Source organism: Ciconia boyciana, chromosome 1, assembly GCF_034638445.1.
Source record: "Ciconia boyciana chromosome 1, ASM3463844v1, whole genome shotgun sequence".
NCBI lineage: Eukaryota > Metazoa > Chordata > Aves > Ciconiiformes > Ciconiidae > Ciconia > Ciconia boyciana.
Genome location: NC_132934.1, coordinates 498742 through 526282, shown reverse-complemented (window position 1 = coordinate 526282; position 27541 = coordinate 498742). Strand labels below are relative to the sequence as shown.

The 27541-nt window shown below is 46.3% G+C and overlaps 1 protein-coding gene across 5 annotated transcripts in view; it reads right to left on the bottom strand.

Moving 5' to 3' along the window:
* Positions 1-27541, bottom strand: part of SHANK3 (SH3 and multiple ankyrin repeat domains 3) — a 372580-nt gene that overhangs the window by 256549 nt on the left and 88490 nt on the right. For all 5 annotated transcript variants that reach the window (XM_072856101.1, XM_072856081.1, XM_072856107.1 and 2 more), the window contains exon 10: positions 13911-13977. In XM_072856101.1, the coding sequence (XP_072712202.1) occupies positions 13911-13977 (67 nt within the window). The remainder of the gene's footprint in view (positions 1-13910; positions 13978-27541) is intronic.

Below are 27541 nucleotides of genomic sequence, written 5' to 3'. Positions count from 1 at the left end.
TCTGAGCCTGTTACGCCTAAGCTGGGGAACAGCAACGCCCCAGAGAGGTGGTCTCAGCGGTGCTCCATCAGTAGACAATGTCACAGCTGGAGAAATGCGAGGTTTGGATCCGCACCATATGAGAATTTTGGTAAACAGGAAATATTCAGCAAGAAAAAATTTGAGATCTAGAAAAATCTGCCTGGACCATTCTTCCCCCCATCCTGGGAGAAGCCAGGAGCAGCAGTCAGCCCTTTGCAAATGACTGGTGCTGCCATGCTCTGCACCAGCTGCTCAGGCAGAGTCCATGCTGCGCTCCCCCCTCTGCACGTCCATTACTACAAGGAGGCAAAAAGGGCCACTCAAAGCACCAGAACTACAGCCAGACCCGTGCTGAGGTACTGGTCTGGTTCATCGCTCTTCCGTGCGTGACTGGGCTCAGCATCATTGGTCTTGACACCAAACCAAGAGAGAAAGAAACAGAAAAACAAGAGTGCAACAATGAAAACTTCAGACAGCAGGAGTTGGCCTGGGCTTGCTTTAGTGTGTTCCATAAATTAATTATTAGTTTCTTGATATTAATGGCTTAGAAAAAAAATCATAACTGTACGCTGAACTCATCATATGCAAGCTTACTGTAAAATAATCCTATTGGTGAGCTACTTTTACCAAGTTGACAAAAGAAAAGGAAAAAAGAAAACAGAAAGAGAAAACAAACAAAAGCATAGATTTATCATGCAAGGGAAGAAAGAAGCACACCAGGCAGGAGATCCTGTTGGTCTGTGCTAGATCTCCTCTGCTCCTGGTTGTCTTAGCTTAACTGAAAAGCAGTAAGCCTGTCCCAGTCCCTGCTTCTCCCCACTGCACAGACTTCACACCAGGGACATGTCGAATGGGTCAGGGCCAGGTTCAGAGGGGGAAGATCGGCATGGTTCATGGCAAGACATTCACAGCAAGCACCAATTATTGGGCAATGAGACACAAACAGGTTGCTCAACGACTCACTGGTAAAAGTGAAGGTACTCTATAATTCTTGACACAGGTCAGGGTGAGCGCTTTAATTTAGCCTGTCAAATAAATCACCTGGTCACCCATTTCCACACTCTACGCAAGAGCAGTCATCACCTTATATATTCAAAGTGCTCCCTCCCAACACCAAAATTATAGAATCCACCTTAAAAACAAAGAAAAACACAACCTCTGTCTCAGATTCACATCAGAGAGGAAGAGCAGAGTGGCTGGAGAAAGCAGCCTAGGACTGCTCTCCTACTCACTAATCCATTCATCATAACATCAAGTATAAGAGTCCCTGAAGCACAACATAACATAGCATTTACAGGAGAGAAGGCATCCAGGTCACATAAGAGGTTGTAAAGCCAAAGTTTCCTGAGTATTTAATTCCAGAATCATATTAAGAGGACAGTATTATAGCTGCAAAGGCTGTCTCTTGAAAGACAGGACGTACCTGCGCTGTGTAATTTTAATTTGGCCCCCAGCACACAGTAACCGCACACGAAGTGGGATTCAGACAGCCTATTTTATTTGCCAAAGTGGGATTTAGGGGCAAGGGAGTCACACAAGTGCCAAAAATGAGTGACGAAGCCTGCTTTCCAGCACTACCATAGGAGCACAGACTTTCAGCTGACATACATTTAGATTGCAAAGTTCCATAGGCTCTCAGGTGTCCAGACATGCTCGGATGTCTCCTGACCCAAGCAGCTGCAGCCAAGGACCCAGGGTGTCTACTCTGGCACATAGGCGAGAGCTCAGGGGGACTCAGCAGAGCCCTCGGGAGCCTCAGAGCAGACGTACAGATGATGGAAACCTCACCTGCCCCAACTTCAGTGCTTAGCTTCTGGCGCTTGGACTGCCTCGGGGCCCATTTCAGGGTCACTGTGCAGCCAGGAAGGCAACTGGACCAAGATCAGATGTTTCTATGCAGAGGGTAGAGATCTAGAAATGATAGTACCTGCCTGGGAAAGCCTGGCTTTCACGGAGAACACCGATGAACAGACATCCAGGCAGCTTCACAGGAGGAGGGCAATCAAAGGAATACAGTTACTGCTCGTGTGAGCGATATAGGACTTCTCTCCCCAGATGCTCCAGAGCTTCTCCAAAGCCCTCATCTAAGTGCAGACTTACGTCCAGCCAGTCTGGAAGCTCTGCCATGCAGATACAGTGCAAGCCTGGGTCTTTCTGGACAGAAATTAGATCTATTCAGAGAGCTACAACCATGTTCTCAGCTGTGATACGCAACGAGATGGAGACAGCAAGGGAGACGAAATCTGTTGCACATGGCAGAAATGTGGAAGAGAAGATTGTCTGTGCCACAGCCAGATGGCAAAAGGACAGGAGAGATACCCATGGGATGTGGGCATGGGATGTGGGCTGGGGCAAATCCGTAAAGCAGATCCTGAAGCAAAAGAGGAACTGGTGGAGGCAGTTTGATGTTGAAGGGTGCTACACGTGCACTTATTTGTGTGAGAAAGTCCAGCAGGAGATCAGCATTTGGCACAGTCACAAGGACAGCAAAGGCACCAGGAACACATCCGGGGGCTGCAGCAGACAGAAAATTGAGGCCACCACATACGCAGGGCAGCGATGCGGGCAAAGGACGACCACAGCCTGCACTGACAGCAGTGCCTGGCTCAGTTTACTGCTCTCCCTGGGGGAGCACCGTGTGTTCAAAAGCAAAAGTCTTGGGGAAACCCTCTGCTGTTCTGAAGGAGACGAGTGAAAGACAAGAACTTCCTACTAGGGTTGGAAGTGCTGAATTAACCGTAACTCTTTGTTTTGAGCAGCATGCTTCAGAGACCCTAGCTCCCTAAGAGAACAACGCACAGACCAGCCACGTGCATGCAACAGCCGAGTTACATTAATGTAGCTACATCCAGGTCTCCAGAACGTGCTACAATCCCAGCCCATTTAATGTCTTTAAATGCAGGAGGAGCCCGCTTCTGCCTGTGCTGTCTTGCGTGATGGCCGGCACTCGGTTCCTGCACCATGCCGGTGAGGATGCCGCGGTCCCGTCTGCCCTGCTGGCTCTAACTCTGAGGGCCAACCTCCTCCAGCACAGCAGAGTGGCTTCATTCAGCCAAAAATTAGGTCAACCTCAGCTTTAGAGAGAGCTTAGTCCTATTCTGTTCAGAAGGACGTTGAGCAAGATTCCTTCATGCCGCTCTCCCCATTGCATCCTCTGTGCAAGCCCCAGCTTGTCACTGAGATGGGATCCTGCCCTGTCCCCTGCCGGCCACTGTCACAGCAGTATGAAGGACTGAAATAATGTTCCTCGCCAGAAAGAAGGTAGCCGAAAGGGAGGGCTGGAGAGGGCTCCCAGCAGGTTGAGGATCTGTTGCAGGATGCGAGACGTGTCTCATCCAACAGCTTCCCAATGCCAGAAGGCAGAGGCACCTGTCCCCTCAACCACTCCCCCCTGCACTGGGTGCCAGCCCCAGGCGTCAGCCCCAGGCCAGCTCAACTCATCAGCCTCCTAGAAAGCACACGCAGCAAAATAAAACTAATGAATAACCGTGCGAGAGTAGTTTTCTTCTGGGTCAGGGAAAACCAGAGCCATGCAAGAGCTAGGGGCAGGAAAATACACAGGAGCAATGTAGACCGGTGGACAAGACCCCCTGCAGGCTGGGAGCTGAGGCCAGTGCAGCCCTGCCCTAGTGCCAGGGAACCGCAGCCGGCCACAGCGCCGGGGCTTCCTGACTCTTCCTGCCTCAGGAAACTGCTTCCTGCTGAGCTACAGCAGCAGCTGGGAAGCAGTTTCATTACACCATCCTCGCAGGGCTGGGGAGGGGACGGGGACCACCAGGGCAGGAGCCAGCAAGGAAAGAGCGAGAGGGGGCATGCACAGCGGGGCATTCAAGGAAGCCCCCGCAAGCTAACAGCAGACAGGGAAGCAGCCCAGTCTGGCTACCTGTGTCCTCAGGCCCCTCGCAGAGGCAGTCGAGAGGTTTGGGAACAAGGCTCGGAGAGGGCAGGTTTCCCCCCCGGGGAACGCAGTCCCCAGCTAGAGCCAGGGCAGCCAGCCCAGCGTGGGCAGGGGGACGTGGCCACCATCCCCCACAGGCTGGGGGAGCAAAGCACCCAGCCAGGACACAGCTCGTCTTCCCCCAGCCTCGGAGCAGGGACAGGGTAGCAGGAAGAGACCTTGGACCTGGCATGAGACCTGAGGAGCTGCTCCCTAGCCAGGGTCTGATGTGCCAAACCCCAGCGTGGAGACTCAGGCTTTGTACGGGCAGTTTACTCATGACACCAATTTATAACGGGAAGAGCTGATTTGCCTTGGTTTGTCAAGTGAACTCCTCGCCAGGAGGCTCTGAGGTGCTCTGGCGTGCCGTGATGCCCCAAACCACCGTACAAGTCCCAAGGCACGCTTCGGCCAGCCCCATGGGCTGCATGGCTGGCTTCTCCCTACTCCTCAACCTGCCTGAAGCTGGTAATAACAACAATAAGCTGCTGAGCCTGAGAACTCCAGCCACCAGGCGCCAGAAACAGGAGAGTTTCAGGCTGCTGCCAGATAGCCAATTATGACGAAGGTTCCCCCCCATCCCCCAAATCCACTGTCCCCAGTGGGGAAGTGAGGGAAGTGAGAGCAATAAAGAAAAAACTTTGTGCAGTTCATACAATCAGCTTTGAAGATTCTTTTCTATACCTTCTCAAGAGTTTAATCAAAGTATGTTTACTGGTTTTCTCGCAGCAAAATGAATCACTTCAGTTACCATGACAGCGCTGCTCGAAGCAGCACAACCGTGCCCCAGCCAGCCTGGTTCATCTGACGCTCCCGCGTTTGCTTTCTGCCCTCCAGAAGGGGAAATGCACGGCTCTCGACTCGAAAACACCTCTCTCCTCTCAGGTGTGGTGGGAGCAGGACGCAGCCAGGGCTCCCCGAGGAGTTCCCAGCCCCCGGATGCTGCGCTGGCACCTGGGCGGCACCCGGACCACGCTCCAAACAACCCCGAGCTGCAGCCTAATGAACCAAAGTGTAATCAACACTCGGAGGTTATTTAGATTTGCTGGCTCAATGTTAAATATTCATGTAAAAGAGCAAAAGCACACGGAGTGCAAATGTCTCCACAGTTCCAAGCTGAGAGACCGCATTTACATTTTAATAGTGGAAAATTACAAAGCAAACTGGAGACGGCGCATAGCATCTCCCCTCATGCGGCACGCGGCAGATTATGCCCAGGCTTCTCTCCCATGCAGGAGAGAGAGGCTACTCCAAGAGACCTTCCAGGTATGGATTTTTTTCTAGGAATGAAAACTAAAGGAAAAGGACGAGAAGATGAGGGAGACCAGAACCTCTCAGCTCGACAGAGGGAGCTGGCCATTTACCTTGCTACTGAGAAGTAGTCCACTGAAAGGAATTATAGCCTCATTATATTTTTTTAATTAAAAAAAAAAAATCATCCTTCAACCATTTCTCCAGCCATCTCCATTTGCCTCTCAGCTACCGATCTTCACACCCGATGCTGCAGCCCTGGACGCAGCCCCTCAGAGCCACCCCCTCCTCTCCCACCTGCCCCTCCTCACTCCTCGCCTGAACACAGGCCTCGCGCCTCGCCCTGCTCGGTGCCAGCCCTTCACAGCTGGAAACAGATTTTACTCTGCATTTGTAAAACTTAAATTGAAACTGCTAAAAATACATGTTAATTAAACTTGCTAGTTTTCCCCTACAAGCAATTCTCAAATGCGTTGGCAATTCACCTGTGAGTGGTACTCTAATAAGAGATTTTCAGCCTTGCTCTTCAGATAAAATCCATCAGCCTGATGCATCTCAACACTCAAAATTTTTCCTTGCAAGAGCTTGGTGCATTTTTCATTCCTCTGCTTCACCTTGTTACATTCAGCATGTTGAGGGTCCTGCTTGGACTATCAGTCCATTGCTAAATGCCCCCAGAGGAAATCCTAACAACTGCTCAGACCTGTTACAGGCGGCACACAATTAAATTAACAATGATGATAACAGAAAATGAGAAAAATCTAACGCGTGTTTCTGATCTGTCTTTAAAAATAATTCCCATATATACCTCTGTACTGGCAAAAAAATGCACCCAAGACCAAAATGGAGCATTTAAAACTTCCCCCACAATTCCAAGGATAGCAGTAACCGGTGCTTCTTCAGTTATGTACATTCATATTAGCAGGTCAAAAGCTTCTGCAGCAAAGTTCAAAAGAATTTACAATACAGCTCACTGAGTCGCTGGCCTATATTTATAATACTCCTTCAAAAGCTCCAGAGATGGGGAGGCAGCTTTGAAAGGGTCAGTGGGATGATTCCAATAACTGTACAGAGCTTAGCTTCATATCATTTCTAGGAAAAGCTTGGAAAAACTGAAACAGGACACTTATCAATTAATACAAAGGAACGAGAATTTCATTTATATTAGCCAGGATGGCTTTAAGAGCCCAAATCTCACTGACAAAAATACCTGCTGACATCATAAGCTTGGGTGAAACTGTTGACCCCATGATATTCTGATTGCATGCTACCGCTGGACAAGTTACCAGAGCACATTTTAACAGACACGATAATGAATTGGTTAATGGAGAATAACAGGTGGGAATATTTCCAATATCATCCAGTAAGTCAGTTCTTGGTACAGTAGTATTTAGAGTTTTGCCTTTATCAATGACTTAGAAAAAATACAGATAATTGGCAGTAAAAGTACAGCTGATGCAATGACTGGTGCAGTGACATTGGCCAAATGTCATTGGTGAAAGTGGGTAGATTTAGACTGGACATAAGGAAGAAATGTTTTACACTAAAGGTGGTGAGAAACTGGAATAGGTTGCCCAGAGAAGCTGTGGATGCCCCATCCCTGGCAGTGTTCAAGGCCAGGTTGGATGGGGCTTTGAGCAACCTGGTCTGGTGGAAGGTGTCCCTGCCATGGCAGGGGCCTTGGACTAGATGGTCTTTAAAGGTCTCTTCCGACCCAAACCATTCTGTGATTCTGTGACATACAAGAAAGGGTATCAAAGACAATGAAATCTCGGGCATTTGTTAAGACAGGATCGTCTCAACATGCTTCATCACAGCCTGATGCAAGATGAAGCATCTGCGAAACATGAATGGAGGCTGTACAACATAGGACTGTTCCTCGAAAAGCAGCAAGCCTGAAACAAGCCCATGAGTCCTGACACAAACCACCTGAGGACAGGCTCCAAGACCAATGCAGAGAGCAGAAGAGCTAACATAACTAACAGATATATCAGTCCCTCAAAAGGGTAGCATCGTCTGTTCATCCATAAGGTTATTATGGAAAAATGCATCTAAATTCAGTCTATGTTTCTAAAAATAATGTTAAAACCCAGAAAGTGTTCAAAATAAAGCCATGCAATGGTTCAGAAGCTGGTCGGCCTGCTCTATATTAAGAAAATAATGAAACAGAAGCTATTCATGGTTTGCCAAGGTGACAGAGTCACAGTCATATTTGTAAACTGGGAAAGAGTTCTTATCCAAAAGTTTGCGTAGACTTGTGCAAGCATTACACTTTTCGTCACAAGATGACAATACTGGTCACTCTGGTCTTAAAAATGTATTGTTCCATCAGTAGCTTTTTGAGGAATTTTTCAAACTCATGACGACAAAATAGATTTCTCCTGTGAGGTCACCCTTGCGCAGGCCTACAGTCACTGGTGGACTGATGGCATCCCCTACAGAAGGGGTGGCGAAGAGCTTTCAGAGAGATGAGGACAGGAGGAGTATCCTGGGGGCAGGCTCACAGCGTCCTGCACAGGTCCCCTTGCCAGCCTTGGGTGAAAATGAAGGATCAACAACTTCCAGCATTTCACCATGGAGAAACAAGTCTCCCAGGGAGGTGCAGATATCCGAGCATTACCACGAGGTGCAGGCGTCCCTTCTCTTCGGAGAGGGGAGACCGCAGCTTGAGGAGCTGCTGTTCTCAACTACATGCTTGATATACAAATAAACTCTAAAATTTGAGGTTACCCGGCCCGGATTTTAACTCCGTTTCTAATCAAGCCCTGCCACCAAACACAACTCAACTCTGTCTTCCCAGCCAGGAGTGATTTTCTGCAGAATATCTATGTTCTGTGACCATCCTATGACTTCTGCTGTGGAACATCCCTAGTCTGGACCACTGAATCTGCTGTGCCAAGAAGAGCATGAAAACTGTCTCTACCCTGCTGTAATTGAAGACCAACTTCTGGCAGGACCAGCTGCCAGTTGTCCCACCATATTTCACTGTATTTTTTGCAGAGAACCATACCCTTTCTTAGGAACTGCTGTACTGGTCAGGCCAAAGCCTCAGGTAGCTTAATATTCTGTCTGACAATAGTGAGCAAAAGAAGTCTTTGTAGAAGGCACATAAGAAAGAAGGGCACATAGAAAGCTATCATTCTCCATCTTATCTCTTCACCACTGCCAGCTTACAGATTTCCAACTATCCTTATAAATAGAATAAGCTCAAAAAGAACATCCGCATTTGTTACACATTACAGGAAATTGTATGCAAATAGACAAAAAGAAATAAAGCTTTCCATCATACAAGAACTCATTTATGGCTTCCATACGAAGTTTTTCAACATCTACCTCATTTAGGACTTTCCAAAAATTTCTCTGAGAAGGGATCAAGGGGAAAGGTTAGAAAGGAAGAAGAAATGTCATAACCTCTACTTCTGCTTGTCATACACATCTATCTGAGACACTCTATGCCATTCTACAGCGTAGCTCCAAGAAAAAGTTCTCTCTGAGCTTGGTAGTGGTTAGAAACACTATTCAAGCACAAGATACCATTACAAAAATATAGAAAGCGAAGCAGACATCCTTATACAACTGTAGAAATCCCCCATCTCAAAAAAGACATAGTAGAGCCAGATGAGGTTCAGACCAGGGCAACATGGATGGTCAAAGATCTGAAATAGCATCACATTTCCCACATAAAAGGAAAAATGTTTCAATGACGGTGAATATTATGAACAAGTTATTGGATCTTAGCAACAAGTGATATGAAGTCATAGCGTCCTAAGGAAGCAAAACACTGTCTTTTAAATCATTTGGCATGGATTTCTCCTCTTTACAGGGGACAACTTGAAGAATCAGTAGCACTGGAAGATGTTAGATTTTTCACACGCTGTGTAATCCCAAACTGAGCTCCCACAGACAGTTTCTGACAGATAGCTTCACAGCGCATGGACATACCTGGGACAGGCTTCAGATAAGAGGGTTGTTTAGCCTGGAGAAAAGGAGGCTCAGGGGAGACCTTATTGCTCTCTACAACTGCCTGAAAGGAGGTTGTAGTGAGGTGGGGGTCGGTCTCTTCTCCCAACTAACAAGCCATAGGACAAGAGGAAATGGCCTCAAGTTGCACCAGGGGAGGTTTATATTGGGTATTAGGAAAAATTTCTTCACTGAAAGGGTTGTCTGGCATTGGAACAGACTGCCCAGGGAAGTGGTGGAGTCACCATCCCTGGGGATATTTGAAAGACGTGTAGATGTGGCACTTAGGGACATGGTTTAGTGGTGGACTTGGCAGTGCAAGGTTAACAGTTGGACTTGATGATCTTAAAGGTCTTTTCCAACCTAAACGATTCTGTGATTCTATAAGGAGGGCACCTGAAGGATAAGGAGACACTGGTCTTGGGTTGGCTCCAGGATACCCTCATTAATGAGAAATAACTTATTCTTTGGTTTGAGCTATAAAACGTCATAAAGCTGAGATTTCTCAACAACAACTGACAATTCAATGCCCAAAGTCTCATGTAACCTTCCTAGCATGTTGTGCTCTAAATTAATAGTGGTGTCAGCTCACACAGGGAAAGGACTAGGGAACGGGGCCATGTGCATCTGGATATACACTGCTTATCATCTTTACACCTGGAATGGACACCTCATGAGGAGTTAGGTGGCCAGGTCGTTTTCTGACCTTTGCTATGTCCAATCTATGTCTTCCTATGCCTAAATACCCTGAAAAAAATCCACACCAAAGTAGGAGAGAGGAAGGTTCTGCCAGCAACACTGCCCATACAGAGCTAACGGTACACCATGGCTGTAGGATCTCGAGCAGATGTGGGCCAAGAGACTAACACATCCCAAAAAGCAGGGACCACCGCAGAGTCACTGAGGGATGAGTTACTCCCCACCCCTGCCTGTACACGTAAGGAAAACAAGTGTTGTTATGGAGCGCTTCGGTTTGGGAAACAAATGCCGGTGATCTCATACAGAGCTGCAGATCATCATTCTCCAACAAAAAGGTATTCCACGTAATATGGGGTAACTGTTTTGGGCCTCGTTATAACTGATAATGAATTAATTCCTTTGACTTGAAGTTGGTGGTTGCTTAGTGACCATGAATCATGACCTGATTATATTCAGCGTAAGAAAAGGGAAGACAGCCCCAACCAGTCTTACGTACATGTAACTCTTAAGGCTAATTTCTCAGTATTAGACTAATGTTATATTATTCCTCCAGATCTACTTTCATGTAGGAAGAGAAAACATGAATGAAAATCAGGAGTTTTTAAAAAATTAGCACACAAAGAAAAGTTATAAAACCACAATTATGAAATAAAGCAACTATGGTTAAATGCCTATTTGGACAAGAGTGGCAAAATTAAGACATCGATCGGTACTGCAGATTATATTTATTCTGTAATTATGGAAAATAATTGAAATCAATACGAAGTTACAATACATTCAAAAGCGATAAGGGGAGCTAAAAACAATACAGAAAAACAAGTGGTTTGTAGAATGGAGGAAGCTTCAAAAAAAGCTTCTGGGTTGTTCTGTAGATGCAGAAGTATATTCTAAAAGAAGCAAGAAGAGGCATTTGTGTCATCATGATGACAAAGCAGAGACAGCTACTAGTTAGCTGAAACAAATACTTTAAAACTTGCAGGCTAAGAAAACTTACCAAAAAGATGGATCATGAAAATTATTGAGCAGCTGGTACGGGATCCAACTGATTAAAAACCAGCGTGCAATTAGCATAACTGCAAATGCTTTAATGAAAAACAGGTAATATGGTGCACATCTGATTTTATTGAGTGGAATTACATATTTGACTGATAAATGTTGATGTGGATTTAAGACTTGAACACCAATGGGACAAGCAAACGGACATGCCAGGAGGTTGGCAGCGGCACTCCAGAGAGGCCCCGAGGTTCAGACGCTATCCCATTTGCATTGTTTCCCGCTGACCAGCTCCTGGCGTTCCTGCTCAGCCTTTTTCCACTGCCATCTCCAGAGGCTGTGCTGGGAACTAGATACATGGCTCAGGACCGCCTTGCAGTGAGCTCTCCCTTTACAGCCCCTGCAAACCAACTCAAGGTTGCTAGAGTAGGTGGCCTAGGTATTTCCCCAAGGCATTACCAGTGCTTAACTGAGAACGTCTCCAAATCTCCCTGGAGCGGTCAGAGACAAGGCTCTGCAGCCATAGCCTAGGAGACCCTCCTACTGCTTAGGAAGAGGGTTAGGGCTGCCCTCGCTGCTCCACAGAAACCATTCCCATACAGGCAACAGCAGAGGCTGCACTGGCCAGCAAGCACCAGGATATGCCACAGAGGGTCTGTGGTGGCATTGACAAGACCTCAGGATCCAACCTCTCAGATCCAACCAAAAAAATAAAGTGCAGCAGTTGCCATTCTTGGCATTCCCTGTCTGCAGATCCATAAAACACGAGAATAAGGAAAAAACCAGAAATGATGAAACAGCCCAATTCCACAGTCTCCGCAAACGTTTTCTACTTGTAAGAACACGTTCTTTCTCCCCAGATTTGCAGCCTTCCACTCTGACCTTCTTCGACCCCAGTGCTGGTGGCTGTGATGAAATAAGCAGCTCTCGGTCTCTGCACTGACTGAAGGGACGGAGACCTGTGCACAGGGAACCACAGCGAAGCCTGCACGAGAAGTCCTGCAGCCCAATGGGCTGTAAACAGCTGTCACTGACCACCAGCATCCGCACTGGGCATCTTATTTCAAACTGTGTTGACCCTGGCTAGACCCATGGGCTGAATGCCTGTCAGCAGATGGAGCACATAAGGTGTTTTTCTGGAACACAGTTTCTGGGTTATTTTAATCTGAAAGAAATTCAGTTCACACCCTCTGGGCTTGCTCTACCTTGTAAGACAAAGCACAGCAAGTGGGGACAGCCAGCTCCATCTCAGAAGAGCGCTCCGGATCCAGACGGAAACACTGAGAAATGCTCTAAGAGCCTGGAAGTACAGCTACATGCGAAGGACTGTCCTGCAGAACGGAGCAAAAGCTACTGCTAACCATCCTTCCTCCCGCAGCCTTAACGCAGCAGGTCCTCTCCGAGTACTTGTGATGGTGGGGGCCACCAGTTCTTGTCTCACAGCCAGACGATTGCAGCCTAATACTGGGAACTCGAGAAGAAGATTTCTCCAAGATCTATCACTTACAATGCTGCCTTATGCTGCCCTTTCCTACCAGATTCTCAGTTTCAGTATTTCTCCAGCTGTTCTGATAGGACTATCAGAGCAAAGGCCAGACCAAGCACTGCCCCTTCCTCATCCCAAGTAATGCCAGTCTGCTCTCCTCCGGTCAGACACTCACACTTCTCAGTTCTTAATGAACTTCAAAAAAACCAATTTCTCCTTGCTTGGGAATTTCATCTGCCAGTTCCCTTGACCTCAGGTGGATACCATCTGGACCTGCTGGTTTGCGTGTGATTAGTTTGCAACTGTTACCTGACCTATTTTACATAAACAGCCGTATCTAAAACATGAACAATTCATTCTACCTGACATGTTTTCATGCCCTTTTTCCTTAAACTTTTTCAATAAAAATAACTGAGCCAGTCAATCACAGATTCAGATTCAATCATAGAACAATTTAGGCTGGAAGGGACCTTTGGAGGTCATTTAGTCCAAAACCCCTCTCACAAAGACAGTCACTCTCCTCTTGAATTAATAGGGTGGCTTTCTTGCGAGCACTGTTCACTGACATAGTTATAAGGAATTTTCAGGCTTTTCCCCACATCCTTTTTGACTCTTATATCTTCCTACAAATTCTCAGCAGCTGTTTATAACCATCAGCAATAGCTAGCTGAGAAGAGAAGTGATAAAGGATGTCTTGGGGCCCAGGTTTCTAGATTCACAGCCACTTCTAAGAACCAAGCCCAATACTTGCTGGCCGTTTCAAACTCCACAAATCTTTTTTCAGCTGCTGACCAATGACTCTCTACCTTCTATAGAGGCACACATGCTGAGAATTAACTGTTCACACTGGTTCCTCCATTGCTCTAGAGAGTTCTGAGAAGTTTATTGGTCCAGAGTAATTCAAGAAAACTCAGTAAGTGTTGATTTTATATCTGACCTAAAAATCAGTTTTGCATGGCATATAATATATCGCATGATAATATCTACCCCACAGAAGGACAGAAGAGATGCCAAAACAAAAAAGGCTGACCAGAAAATCCAAAAATATCCCTCCATAAAGAAGCAAGTACAACCAGAATGGCTGCCACTTCTTTTACTTACAGGAGCTTCAGTGTGAGGCAGCTCCATAACCATTATCACTGCTAAGACAGAGGTTGTCTTCTCCTTGCGCCAAGCCCAGTTAATAGCCTTAGCAGGAGAGGATCTCTAGTATGAAATGGCCTCAAGGATGCAAAGAGAGAGAAAAAGGTAAGGGATTTTACAGAAGAGCTTTTCAGAGCTACTCCAGACTAACGGTTTGGCTAATTCTTTAGCTTGGCAACCTCAGCAGTCATAAGCAGACACTGGACTGAATAAACAAACTGGATACTGATGGCCCCAGGAGGAAAGCAGATCTATCCTGCCACTCCCAAGACCCAAAACTGGCTGCAAGCTGCAGCTTCCACCGACCACTGCAGGCAGCACCAGGAAACTACCCATTAACACACCCACACTAACATAGCCCTGGACTCTACAGCAAGATTAAAAAGGGAGAAAAGGGGGTAGAAGAAAGATCAAACTCACCAACATCGGACTCTTTGTGGGTTTTGATGATTTCAGCCAATTCAAAATTTCCTGCAATGATGGCCACCTGAAAAGAGAGGGAGGGAAGACCGTTGAGTGGCTCTGAACAGCACTGATCCTGTGCTTGCTTGAACGGATTACGCCATATGGACTAGTAACAGCTGCTTTCCGTGGGGGACGCAGAGCCAACAATTGTTCTGCCTCAGCTCACCCAGTCAGTAACCCCAAGGTGAAAATACGCTCTCGGCACCACAGGGAGAGCGTATGTCGATGGCTTGTGCAGCAAGAGGGTGGCGAATAGCTCGGAGATAACCCTTCCCCTCTCCTCAGGGTCTGGTGGTGATATGCCTAACACCAGCTAGGAATTAATCTTAGGTCTTGCAGGTACTGACAGGATGTTCTCCAGCCTGAAGCTTTTCAGTGAATCCTAGTTAGCTGATGAAAGGTGACTTACCAGCAACCAAGCTCCCTGCACGTCTCACCTGAACGGTCCACGGGACTAACTCGTGCTCGCTCCAGGCTGCACTGGCCGAGGAACCGCTTCCACTCAGAAAGCTGCAGTAGCAGCTTGCCCCAGTAAAGTCAGGGCATTTTAGACCAACATTAAATATTGCTTTGCCCACCACCCATCCTGTGGTTTCTCTTCACAGGAAGAATCGTAGAGAACCCAAAGGAACAAGGAAAGTGGGGAAGCTGAACGTGGGTCTGCCAGCAAAACACACAGACAAAACTGGTCTGTCTTACTCCAGGAACTGCTTCTACAGGTGCTCATGTCCTGGGGAACTGCAGCAGTCTACACGAAGGTAGGTTAACATGCGTAAGAGGAGAGAGACTGAAGTACTACTCTCCTGAAGCAAGACTTCAACCAACAGACTAGCGATATCACTTGAACTCTGTTGATTTCTTACATATTTGGGAAAAAAAAACCCAAAACAGCACCACATCACAGCTAGTAAGGCAGAACAATCCAATATTTTCAGAACAAGGTCCAAAAGTATTCTTTTAACGTGCGAAAGAGCTGCAGTGAGATGGGTAGGAGTACATGACATCCATCACTGGCCCTCAGGAAAATAAACTGGAAGAACTGCTCTGGACTGAACTGCTTGAGTCCTGCTTCGATGCCCTGTGAACCGTGGCTACCTCTGCCCTTCCCACCCCTCCCAGCACACCCAGTCCCCCCCGTCACTGCTGAGCCTCTTAGGACGGTGCCCTCACTCAGCAGCACCTACAGCTGATTTGGGAACGAGAAGCAGCCAGATCAAGTGGATTCTGGGTGAAAACAAAGTGCTGCTGCTCAGAGCATGAAAACGCGTTTAAGAACTGGCTGAGATACAGCTGCTGGTTTTGCCTGTCCATGCTGGGAGCATCACCCCACCCCTCCACCCCACCCCTTTTTCTTTTTAAGTTAGGGTTGGTATTTGAGATTAACGTATTTGATCAGGCTGGCAGCAGAAACCAAACCCTCCCCAGACACTGACAAAGTCAAGAGCAATACTGTCAGCTCCAGCTGTTAAACGTTTCCCTGCCCTCCTACAAGAACAGCTTTTAGAAATACGAGGTTCATTTGCATTTTACCACTAACTTGTGACGAAGGGATATATTTAACTTGGTGACTCAGTACAGCATGCACACCTCTCTACTATGATCCTTTATCAGCAGAAATAGTCTTACTATCCTCAGCTCAACAATGTTTATGTGAATTTTTTTCATTTTCTGAGGCCCAGAATTCGTGCTCCACCTCCTCAGCCAGAGCTGGGAGCGATCAGTGATGGCTGGAAGAAACGAAGCCTTCCTTTGGCGTTTGGGAAATTAGGCCACCGTAGTAGAGAAAATCGAGGAAGAATCTCTGTTTTTTCCCAAGCTTGCTTCAAATTGCAATCTTTCTCTGTCTCTCCTTATATATACATATACATTTATAAGGTCTGCTCTCCCAAAGGTCACAGTCTTTGAGCAGGCAAAGAAAGCTTTTGTACAGTAGGGCAAACGACCTGAATTTGGGGAAATGTGAAAACAAAAATAACCAAACTGACAAAAGACTGGAAAGGAGAATTTAGAAAAAGCATTTGAACTTCAAATGTTCCTCAAACGAACAATTAACATATGGTCCACTGTCTGTATGCAAAATCCAAATTCAAAGTACAAATTATGAGTCTCATTAGATGTATGCCTCGGGAATAACTCCTAAAATGTATGGTGAATGTATGTGCTGCACCAGGAGCTGCTTCTGCCATTGCACATACCCCAGGTGTCCCTCCTGGTCTGGCTGCAGGAGGCGGAGGTCTCCCACCACTGCACCCACCACCCCGCCGGCGGTCTCAGCACCAGGACAGCTGACGCTGCAGGCGACAGAAGCTCCCTCTCTCCCTGCCTTGGAAGTGTTATGACTTCCAGGAAGGGCGAGAAGACACACGCTGGATAAGAAGTCTTTTAAGAATATAATCTCACATAAATCCCTAGGAAGGGAGAAGAGCCCTGCTGGTTACATTTTTCAATCCAACTTGGAAAAAGCAAAGGAGATGAAAGGATTTCATGTATTGCATTGTCACCTCAGCTGGTGCTTCCTGGCACACCGGCTTCCCCAGCTATGAAACCACCGACAGCGTTCCCATGCTTGCCTGCTCGCTCCTGCCCCAGCACCACTTTGCTGCATGCAATCAGGCTGACGAAACAGTTTAAGAGACTGCACGATAGACCATGTCAGTGAACTCCTCTAAGTCAAAAGCAATAGTTTTTTGGGGACAGGTAAACAAGAAAAGAAAGTCTCAAGGATGGAAACTCCAGAAAACAAAATTATTATTTTTTTTTTTAAATATTTCACAGCTAGCAATTTTAGTGCTTGTACACGAAAGTGGGAGGAATTGGTGACTATCAGAAAAAATAGTCTGACTTCCTCACAGAAGATAAATGATCTAATTTCAAGCAATTAGCCAGATGTCCCACATAGGAATGCCGTCTTAACATCATAGCCAAGCTACGTATCCTGGTGATGTCATGGAGACAGCAGACACTGGGCAAAGGGCATTTATCATCGGGTCTTGCCCTGATGCAATGAATGTAGACTCTGTCCTTCTGCACGCCACAGGCTGAAGAACGAAAATCCGCGTTCAGGCTGCACAAGACATACAACCATATTATGGCGCTGGCACAGGGTTATTTTCTGAAATGCTGTAACACCTTGAGTCATTCCATAGCATGATATCAAAGTGACAACGCTTTTTAATCTAACAGCAATTCGCCTATTTTTATCTTTTTAGGCAAACTCAGTAATTTCTAAAAGAAAGAAGGAGGGACATCTGAACAGGCTGTGCAGCATGTAATGTCGGTGTGCTTATAAGGTCTTAAAAGTTAACAGCAGAAAACAGAAAGATCATTTAAATATTCCTGGTAAGAGTCACCGCTCTGAGATCTAACCCAGGTTTTGTGGATAACAGTACTGTGCAAACATTTGGAAAAAAAAAAAAGCCCACTACACAGCATGAAACCATTAGAAGATCCCCCAGCCCCTCCCACCCTCCTGGCAACACAGGCTGGCACAGAGCTCGGGTAACAACCGATGAGGATTCACCATGAACGCAGCAACAGCGTGCCAAGGTGCAATAGCACAGAGGGGCCATCTGCAAACTGCTGCTGCACATCACGTCAGTGGAAGCAGTATCATGTCAGCTATCCACTAACCCAGCCCTCAGACCACACGGGGGGTGTCCAGTCTCTACGGAAGAGAAACCAAAGGAACTCGTCTCCGCACTGTCAAGGCCATTGGCACAGCTGGCCAGGGCTGCTGCCTCCTCGCTCCACCTAGCACAGGTTTCTCAGAGAGGTGTGCAATCATTGGTTTGCCACCAAATGTAAATCAAAGATGCACAGAGATTGGCTAAATAACTTTAAACCATGGCACTTAACTGGGCTTTCATCCTAGGCCTGCTTTTATAACAATATTTAATTGTTCTTGTTCTGAATTGTCACTGTATATTCATATTAAAGGATCAGTTATCTCTTTGCACTGAGTTGTGATGTATGCTGGAGACCCAGGGTGGATCTCAGATGGATGTATTTTGCTAGAGGAAGACATTGTGTTTTTCAGCTCCAAAAGGAATCTCAAAGTGGTAGGGTGCTCGGACAAGGAAGAGGACAAGCTTACGTTACATGAACAACTGCTCAATTGAGAGCAGGAGCACAGAAGAGGCACCTCCGGGCTCCCAGCAGGCAGGAAAGGAGCCCTGCAGACCAAACCCTGCGGCCCCTCTACACCTGCTATCGCCAGCCCGTGTCCTCCACTCGCCGCAGACATGGATCTGCAGAGGCCCAGGGCAGGGCAACCACCTCCAGGAGGGACCATGGCTTCCCCCCACCCCCGGGCAGGGCTAACAAACGCTGCAGCTGCCTGCACTCACAGGTGCCACACGAGTCCCAGCCAGCTCGCCCGCTCAGACCGTCCGACGGGACCTCCAGCTCCCACTCCTGCAGTTTTTCTGAGGAAGAACCACAGCACAGAAGGATACGAAATCTATTTTGATGATCCTGCCGCCATGGCAGGATCTCAGTGGTCCTGTGGAGGGCTCAGGTTAGGAATACCTCCAGGGACAAGAGTGCTGGCCAACCTGCAACACGGTATTTTACATGGGAAATGTGAAGAATAGCTATCCTGAAGATTAAAAAAAATGGAGCCACTTTCCTGGTGCAATGACAGTATGACAGAGGGTACAATCACCTTGAACTTGTGCTCACAAGTATGGACACTACTAGGTCCAAGGTGGATTTCCACCATTATCTGCTCTTTGATCCCTAAAAATATCCACGGTAAAGCACAATTCCCCTGTGATGAAGAAGGGATGGGTCCTATGGCATGCAAAGCTCACAGACAGGCTGCCACCACTGGAGATACCACCTTGTAAAGGTCTCAAAGACAAGGAGATTGGGGAATCAGGAGACAGAAGAGTAGCAAAACATATCAACTAGCCATGAGTCACAGACTCCTAGCCATATGCATCTGACTTGAGGGAAGCATCCAGCTGACATAAAAGCTGATAAGGACTTCCACAAAGTGGGAAGAAAAAGGAAGAGAGGGAGGCAAAGAGATCAATCTCAGTGGCAGTTTACATTTTTGATGGTATCTTCAAAAAGGAGTTACCTGGATGAAGGTCAGAAGAACACAGAGTGGCTCTGAAAACGCTGGTATTTTCATACCTGAAAAAATACATACCCCCACCCTCTGGAACCTCTAGCTTGGGAAGTGAAAGACTCTTTCTGAATCAAACAAACCTCCATGTTGTTTGCTCCATATTAAAGCACACCATGCTCTCAGAGGTATTTCTCAGTTGCAGACTGCAATAATTAGAGAAGTCCAGAACTTCACTGTTATCATCCCACGTGTGCAAAAGGCATCAGGAGCAGTGATGACTGTGGGGTGCAAAGGCAGGAGCAGAGCCATGAGGGAGGCAGGTGAGAGGCAGCAGCAGTGGCTCTAGGAGATGATGGGGCGAGAAGGAAGCAATCATCAGCAGTGCTGCTGGGCAAGAAGGGAATAGACCTTCTGCGGAAGCAGAATGTTAAAGGGCTTATTAGGTAGGGTGCAAGCAGCCAATTTAGTGTCATAACACATCCAAGCTACTCAGCTCTCCTCAGACCCTGAGAAGCATCTGTAAACATGCCAGACTGTTGTCAGCTATTTTTGTATCACTTTACCCAAGACTTCTCCAATTATTGAGGCTTTCCATTGTTGATGGTGTTCTACCTCTCCATTATCCCAGGTAACAGAGAGCAGAATGATTCTTTTTAATCATCACACTTTATTTAATCAGGTAGTGCTGCTATATGTCTGGACTTTTTTCAAAGTTGTCTACCTTTACTTGGCCAGGCAGACTCAAGCATGTTCTATATTTGTTCTAGATTTCCAGAATCTGGCAGTCCTACTAGGTCAATCCTACTGCTCGCATATGGCAGCTCCATCTGGGCTGCCATATGAGCAGAAACTCTAGCTACATTCCCAGCAATGTGTGCTGCCATTATATTGCACAGATGCAGCTCGTCTGATGCTTACAGGAGGTGTCACTGGGGTCAGTCACTGCATGACTACGCTGTAGACACAACACTTCCTGGAAGCAACAGACAGAGCTCCTGTGCATGAGCTACACAGCTGATCTGGGACAAACGCATCTCGCATGCCCTCTGTGCCTGCAATGTGTACGCAGTAGATCCAAGACTTCCTGGAAACACCATGTCCATGGTCTATACAGCAAATGAGTATTTATTTTTTCCTATGGACCGCACACCGAGCCCTTGATTTAGAAGAGGCACTTTAGCCAGGCAGCTAGACTCGTCTTCTGCCACTAAGCCTACAAGGAGTATCTGTGAATGGTCTGCATCAGACAACGGGTACATGTAAACATACATGAGAAACAAAAAATGTCCAAAGCTTCAACCATTCAGCTCTAGGCTAAGAGAGACAGAGAACTTTCTCAGTATTTTCAGATGAGGCACATGGAGCTACTGGAAAAACAAGATGATTCTCCTAATGAGATGCATCACGAAACTATCCTAAAGAGAGGCAAGTGATGCTGTGATCTCCTCCATCAAGGGGAGCAGGGTGTTCTGAACTCTGAATGCTTCTGGAAAGCAGGAACAAACCCTAAGAAGGCGCCTTGGAGCCATTATGCTCAGGAAACCTCTGAGCTGGAGGAAGAGAAATGTGACCTCCAGACTGAGGAGTGAATCTCACCTCTATCAGGACTGACGTTTCCAGCAGGGCTGATAACCATCAGTACAGGCTATATGGAGAACAGTGGTGTGTTATCCAAGAAGTACTGGTACGAGCACCACCAGCAGTCTTGGCACGGGAGTGTCACCTCCCCTACACCCTGCTGTGACACTTGCAGGCCATGGCAGCAGTGTGCTGGGCAGCCATGCAGGCTGACAAGTGGATGTCCTGGAGGTCACAATTTCCGTGAATTTGTTGTGCTGCAGAAAGGCTCTGGAAATGAGCTTCAGCTTCCTGCAGAGACCAAAGGTGGGTTGGTGGCATCTCCTGAAAGTTCAGAAAAAGATTCTGCAAGGGAAGAATGACAGATTTGGCCAGAGCCATGATAGCATCTGCATAGAAACCTCCCAGTGCCACAAAGCATGCCTTAAAAAAATCAAGTCATGGTTACTTGTCACAGGGAGCTGAATGCAAGGTCCATGGCTGGTCAGTGCTGGGGAAAAGAGTACCTCAGACACAGGAGAGAGGGGAGACATATCAGTGAGGATACTTCTTGTCTGCCTTGTTCAGTTGGAGTCATGATGGATGGTGCTATCTAGGGCAGGCAGAACAGGATAGAGAGGACAGGCTGGTCTTCTTGGGGAAGAGTTGGTCAGTCTGGTCTCTGGTCCAGCCAGCACTGAAGGATGCTCTCAAGGGACTGGACAGCGTGTAGATCTGTGTCCAGAATGGTCCTTACCACCAGATTAGAGATAGGTCTGACAGACCTTCCGAGAGCTACCCGACTCAGTCCGACGGATGGGGAAATGCAGGGCCTCCTGTGCAAAGCAGAGACTTTTGTGTAACATCTGTAACTGGAGTGTGACTGCTGCGGGTCAGGGAAGATTTCAAGTCAGCAACATCATCTGGATAATCGAAGCCGAGATGGCATCTGACTCAGAATTAGATCAGTCTCACACTGAAGACTGGAGGAGGAGTGGGAGGGAGCCAGGAGGCCAGAAACCTGATCAATTTTTATACGACAAACTTCAAATGAAAAGAGAGAGAAAACAAATCAAATAAAATGAGGATAAGAAGAAAGCCTTGAGAGAGTAGATAAATAAATTAAAAAAAATAGAAGTTCATCAGGCAAATGAAAGCTGCTCCTTGGTAAGCAGGCTGCCCTGTGCCTGGAGCAGCGCACAGGCATGGACCTCCGGATGCTCACACAGGTGGCACGTGGGAGAGGCGGCGTGCGTCCCATGCAGGGCAGCAAGGCTAGGGTACTTCTCATTCGGCACATGCCCTCACTCTGTGAGCATGCCCGTGCTCAGCCTCTCAGAAAAAACAACTTCCAGCCCGTTACACGATGACAGAAAATCATTCGTGGCCAGATAGTCTTCTCATGGTCTGCAATCTTCTACTCCAGCAATTGGAAGCCCAGAGTTCAACTATATTGTGATTGATAAGAGAAGCTAAAGAAACCAGTAATCTACCAGGAGAAAACATATTAAATCTACCACAAAGAAGGAAAGGCACAGGCCTGTCCTTGGTCCATCATGGACGCAGACTATACAACTGTAGACAGCAATGCAGAAGAGGCAGGAAGGCAGGTGCGTAGTAGGAACAGGGGAATGCGTCCTTCCCAAAAGGAGTGGAAATCTCCCAGCTATAACAAAGGAAGATGGCAGGCAGCATTTGCTAAACTTAATTAATATTCAAAGAGGCAAGTCCTGGTAAGTTACAGAAAGTCTTGAAAAAACAAGTAGAGGAACTTTCCATACACATTAAAATGTTGGGTCTTGAAAAACTAGAGAAATTCCAGGGAACAGGAGGACCATCAGTGCTTTTGAACACTTAAGATTCTCAAAAGCATTGGCCTCAGAAACCAAGGGCCCAGCTGCCTGGCATCAGTCCCAAGGACATGAGACAAAATGAACGTTTCTCCCACCACCGGCTGCTGTGTCACCGTCGGCCCCTCCAGACAGCTGGCCGCACCAGCGCAGGCCCCTGCCCAGGTCGCCAGCAGTTCAGCAGCACGCTCAGCCTCTCCAGACTCGTTCTTCTGGTACCGCAGCTTCTGTGACGCTGGCCGCTCACGCTGAAGGGACTTCGCTGCATGTCCCAGCTTCACCTGACCACACCAAACTATTTCTTAAAATAAAAAAAGTTTTATTCTATCCAAGAAAGGGCTAAATTCTAGATTACAGAGTAGAAACACTGCTAGGAAAAAAGCATGCATTCGCATTTCCCTCATTAAAAATACAAAAAGCCATTTTAACTTTGTTAAAACTGAACTCTCCTTTTTATCCCTTTCCTGTTTTCCTCTAATTTCTTTCCTGGTTCTTCTTCTACCAAGAAGCCAGAACTTGTCTTCATATTTTCAGTTATGGTTATTCACACCTTTTCCCTTCTCTTTGCTTCACAATTCCTTTTTTGCCCATATCTGGGTTTATATTCCTATTTTTTTCATTCATTACTGCACCTTTTTCTCATTGGATTAGCTTTCTTGCTGTTCAAAACATTTTCAGAAGTATCACAATATTTTATAAGTAATATAGCATAAGAAGCATTACCTAGACTCACAATATCTAGTTTGTTTTGTAAAGTCTTCACAGGGGCCACCTATGGTATATTAAGAATACTGATGCATATTTAGCATTTAGAATGCTTTTCTGAATTTTTTTTGCTTGCATACCTTATCCCAGTTTTGACACCATAGACTCTTGTGGTGGGTTGACCCTGGCTGGAGGCCAGGTGCCCACCAAGCCGCTCTGTCACTCCCCCCTCAGCTGGACAAGGGAGAGAAAATATAATGAAAGGCTCGTGGGTCGAGATAAGGACAGGAAGAGATCGTTCACCAGTTACTGTCACGGGCAAAACAGGCTTGACTTGGGGAAATTAGTTTAATTTATTACCAATCAGAGTAGGATAATGAGAAATAAAACCTAAATCTTAAAAACACCTTCCCCCCACCCCTGCCTTCTTCCCAGGCTCATCTTCGAATTCTCTACCTCCTTCCCCAGCAGCACAGGGGGACAGGGAATGGGGGCTGCCATCAGTTCATCACACGTTGTCTCTGCCACTCCTTCCTCCTCAGGGGGAGGACTCCTCACACTCTTCCCCTGCTCCAGCACGGGGTCCCTCCCACAGGAGACAGTCCTCCATGAACTTCTCCAATGTAAGTTCTTCCCATGGGCTACAGTTCTTCAAGAACTGCTCCAGCATGGGTCCCTTCCACAGGGTGCAGTCCTTCAGGAACAGACTGCTCCAGCGTGGATCCCCTACAGGGTCACAAGCCCTGCCAGAAAACCTGCTCCAGTGTGGGCTCCTCTCTCCACCGGTCCTGCCAGGAGCCTGCTCCAGTGCAGGCTTCCCACGGGGTCACAGCCTCCTTCAGGCATCCACCTGCTCCGGCGTGGGGTCCTCCACGGGCTGCAGGGGACATCTGCTCCACGGTGGTCCTCCACGGGCTGCAGGGGACAGTCTGCCTCACCATGGTCTGCACCATGGCTGCAGGGGAATCTCTGCTCCAGCACCTGAAGCACCTCCTCCCCGTCCTTCTTCACTGACCTTGGGGTCTGCAGGGCTGTTTCTCTCACATATTCTCACTCCTCTCTCCGGCTGCAGTTTCACAGGTGGTTTTTTTCCCCTTCTTAAATTTATTATCACAGAGGTGCTACCACCATTGCTGATGGGCTTGGCCTTGGCCAGCAGCGGGTCTGACTTGGAGCCGGCTGGCATTGGCTCTATTAGACATAGGGGAAGCTTCTAGCAGCTTCTCACAGAAGCCACCCCTATAGCCCCCCCACTACCAAAACCTTGCCATGCAAACCCAATACAACTGTAATTAGATTTTATTCTTGTTTTACTGATAATTTCCCTAGTTTTGGGAAAGAAAATCTTGTTAAAAGAAAAAAGCGTAATACATAAAATTCGATTGACAAGTTTATGAGTCTGGCTGACAGAAGCAACGATGTCTGAAATCAGAAAGATGAAATCCAGTAAGGTCTAGAACTGTTACACTTGGAGTGGAGAAATCAAGTGCATAAATACAAGGTGGAGAATAACCGGCTAGGCATCGTAGAGCAGAAAACAACGTGTGGTAATCCCAAACTAAACACAAGCCAAGAAAATGGTGACATTGCATAAAGACAAATTTAATTCTAGGAGGTATTAACAAGATGGCAAGGATCCATCTGGACTGATATGACCAGTTTTGGGACACAGGTCTTTAAGAAGGAGGTAAACAAATTGAAAGCAGTAAGTTGGAAAAGCACTTGGAAATCTTGACCACTGAGGAAAGACTGACAGAGGCTGGTTTGCTCACCTTAAATCTTAAAAGAGTATTACAAAAAGGTTGGTGATCAATTATCCCACCAGCCCACTGTTGGAAGGACAAAGAAATATGCTTACTTTGCAAAAAAAAAAAAGGATTAAAACCTAAGAACAAATTTCTGACTTTCTCAGCACAGAGGGAACACTGAGAAAAATCTAATTTGACTGAACGTAGCGTTCGACAAACATTTCCAGGGCTGATTGCCTACTCAGAGTAGGTAGAAAAGTGGCACCTTGACCTCCATTCAAGACATTTGTGCCCAGAAATGTATGATATGACACATTTACCTTTCCCCAGACAGTATATCTAGATTGCGTCCAGTAGAGAGAGAGAGGTGTGTGTGTGTGTATAATTTATTATATATAATTTATCTTGCTCAAAATGTATTTGTTAACATAGAGATATCATCAAGAAGGACATTACTTAATGGTATTGCTCAGGTTCTTGGTCCCAACCAACTGTGTGCTAGCAATGAACACCTAGCCTAAGGTATCGACACTGAGGGTAAAACTGAAGGTGCACAAAGTCTGGTGGGATAACAGCCAGGTCACTGCTGCAGCAGAGTCTGGGCCCGAGAACAGCCAGGCTGTGAGTGAGAGCACAGCACACCGCTGCAGGAGGTGAAAGTCTCAGAAAGCAGGGACAAACTTCAGCATAAACTCTTAGAAAAACAACTGTGACCATAAAGACTAATTGAAAATATCAATTAGAAATATGTGTGAATTCACTGATGAGCTGCATGCTGCAGTAGCGGACCTGTGCTAATGCACTGGGTCACTCCTAGAGCCAAGGTCAAGAAGAACATAGGAACAGAGGAAGAGTCATATGATGGACACAAAAGCGATCCAGTAGCTGTAAAAGCCTTTAAAATGTGAATATTAGAGTAGATCAAACTATTCTACTGCTCAATGGAGATGAGGCGATCACTGCGTAGGTGCTAAGGTATGGGGAAGAAATCCAACTGCAAGGCTTTCCAATTGCTGCAACACACACAAAAGCTAATAACAGGATGATTAAATTAGGCAGAGTAACACTGAGGTAAAAGATGACTTCTAGCAGCGAGGGTAATTAAACAGCTTATGAAGAGAGGTGGCAGACTCCACCACGCATGTGCAAGGAGCGCAGACCTGGCAGCCCCCCTGCTTCCATGGAGCCGTGTGTCCCTGCCCCAGGACAGGGGGGACGGGTTTGCCTGCACCCCCCATTGGTATTTCCAGCCCTGAATCAAGACTGAGTTTGCACTCCAGAGGGTTAATGAATTTTTTTTTTCCAGGAGGAGGTTGCTTTACCTATAACTCCTAATAGTCCTAAAGAGACATGACAATTAAAAATTAGAGAAATCACCCATACACAAGCAAGGCTTGTTATATATTTGGCACATCAGAAAAGCTGAGGACTGCAGAAGCAACACCTCTTCAGTATCTGGAGAAGCAAGCAAGGTGGTTGGAACAGCCACTGAGCACCCCAAAAGGTGTTGAGCCCAGCTCAGCTCCACAGTCAAACCCGGAGGTGCCAATCTCACCTGTGGAAAACGTTGTCACTCTAAAGGAAGCAAATAGGCATTGCAATCACTAATGGTTTATTTTCATTGCAAACTATGCTTTTAAAGTCAGGATTATGAGCAAGCTTTTAATTAATCTGAAGCATAAGAAAGGTTAGAAGAAGCTGGGTTACTATGTTACTGATCATTAAGGACAATGAAGAGCCTAAGCACAGATAATAGATTTCTCAGAGGTCCCAAACTTTAATGAATTGTAATGTTAAAAGTTCACAAACATACTCTTAAATGCTAAAAAAAAGTTTTCCCACTCAGATAGCAAATACAGTTGTTTGAGGAAGATGTGCTGCATTTTTAATACATAACAGGTTGAATAACCACTCCAGGTGCCAAAAGGAACTCCACACCTCCATAAATTACTTTAATTTCTACTACAGTAGAGCTAGAAAGAAAAATCAGTAGGCTCTGCACACACTTACAAAAACCCACAACCCTTACAATCCAAATGTTTGACAAGAGAGAACAGATGGAGGAGGACAAGGTTACCATTGTAGTGACGACAAGAAAAATATGGAGCTTATTAATAAAAATAATGCTATAGACATTCTCACATCAGCTAAAATGTTTGGCATTAGTTAGGACTAAGTCTTTAAAACACGTCAAACAGCAGATGTTGTTTCTACGTTTTACACGTGTTGAGGAACAATGGCAGCTAGCTAGCAAGAGTTTACAACTAAGCTAACTAAACTGTAAAATATCGACTAGCTTTATCATTTCCTTTCAAGAATTCTTAACACTGAACACTTATAATCTACATAAGTAGAAATAAATGTATTAATTTCTATGTCATCACAAGATATGATGTCATTAATAAGTTAGAAATCCAAACACTGTCGGCTAAAATTTAATTTAAATTAGGAAAATCACAGTTAACTGAAGACATTCTTTAACAAAATCACTCCATTTGAGAATATTCTGTTGCCTGGGCAACGTGACTGCAAATTGCAGAGTTCAGATCATGATGTCTATTTTAAAGCAACAAGATACAAATCTTTGAAGAAAATACATCTAACAACCTGTTTGTATTGTACCAAAAAATGATACAAATGGTATGCTAAGAT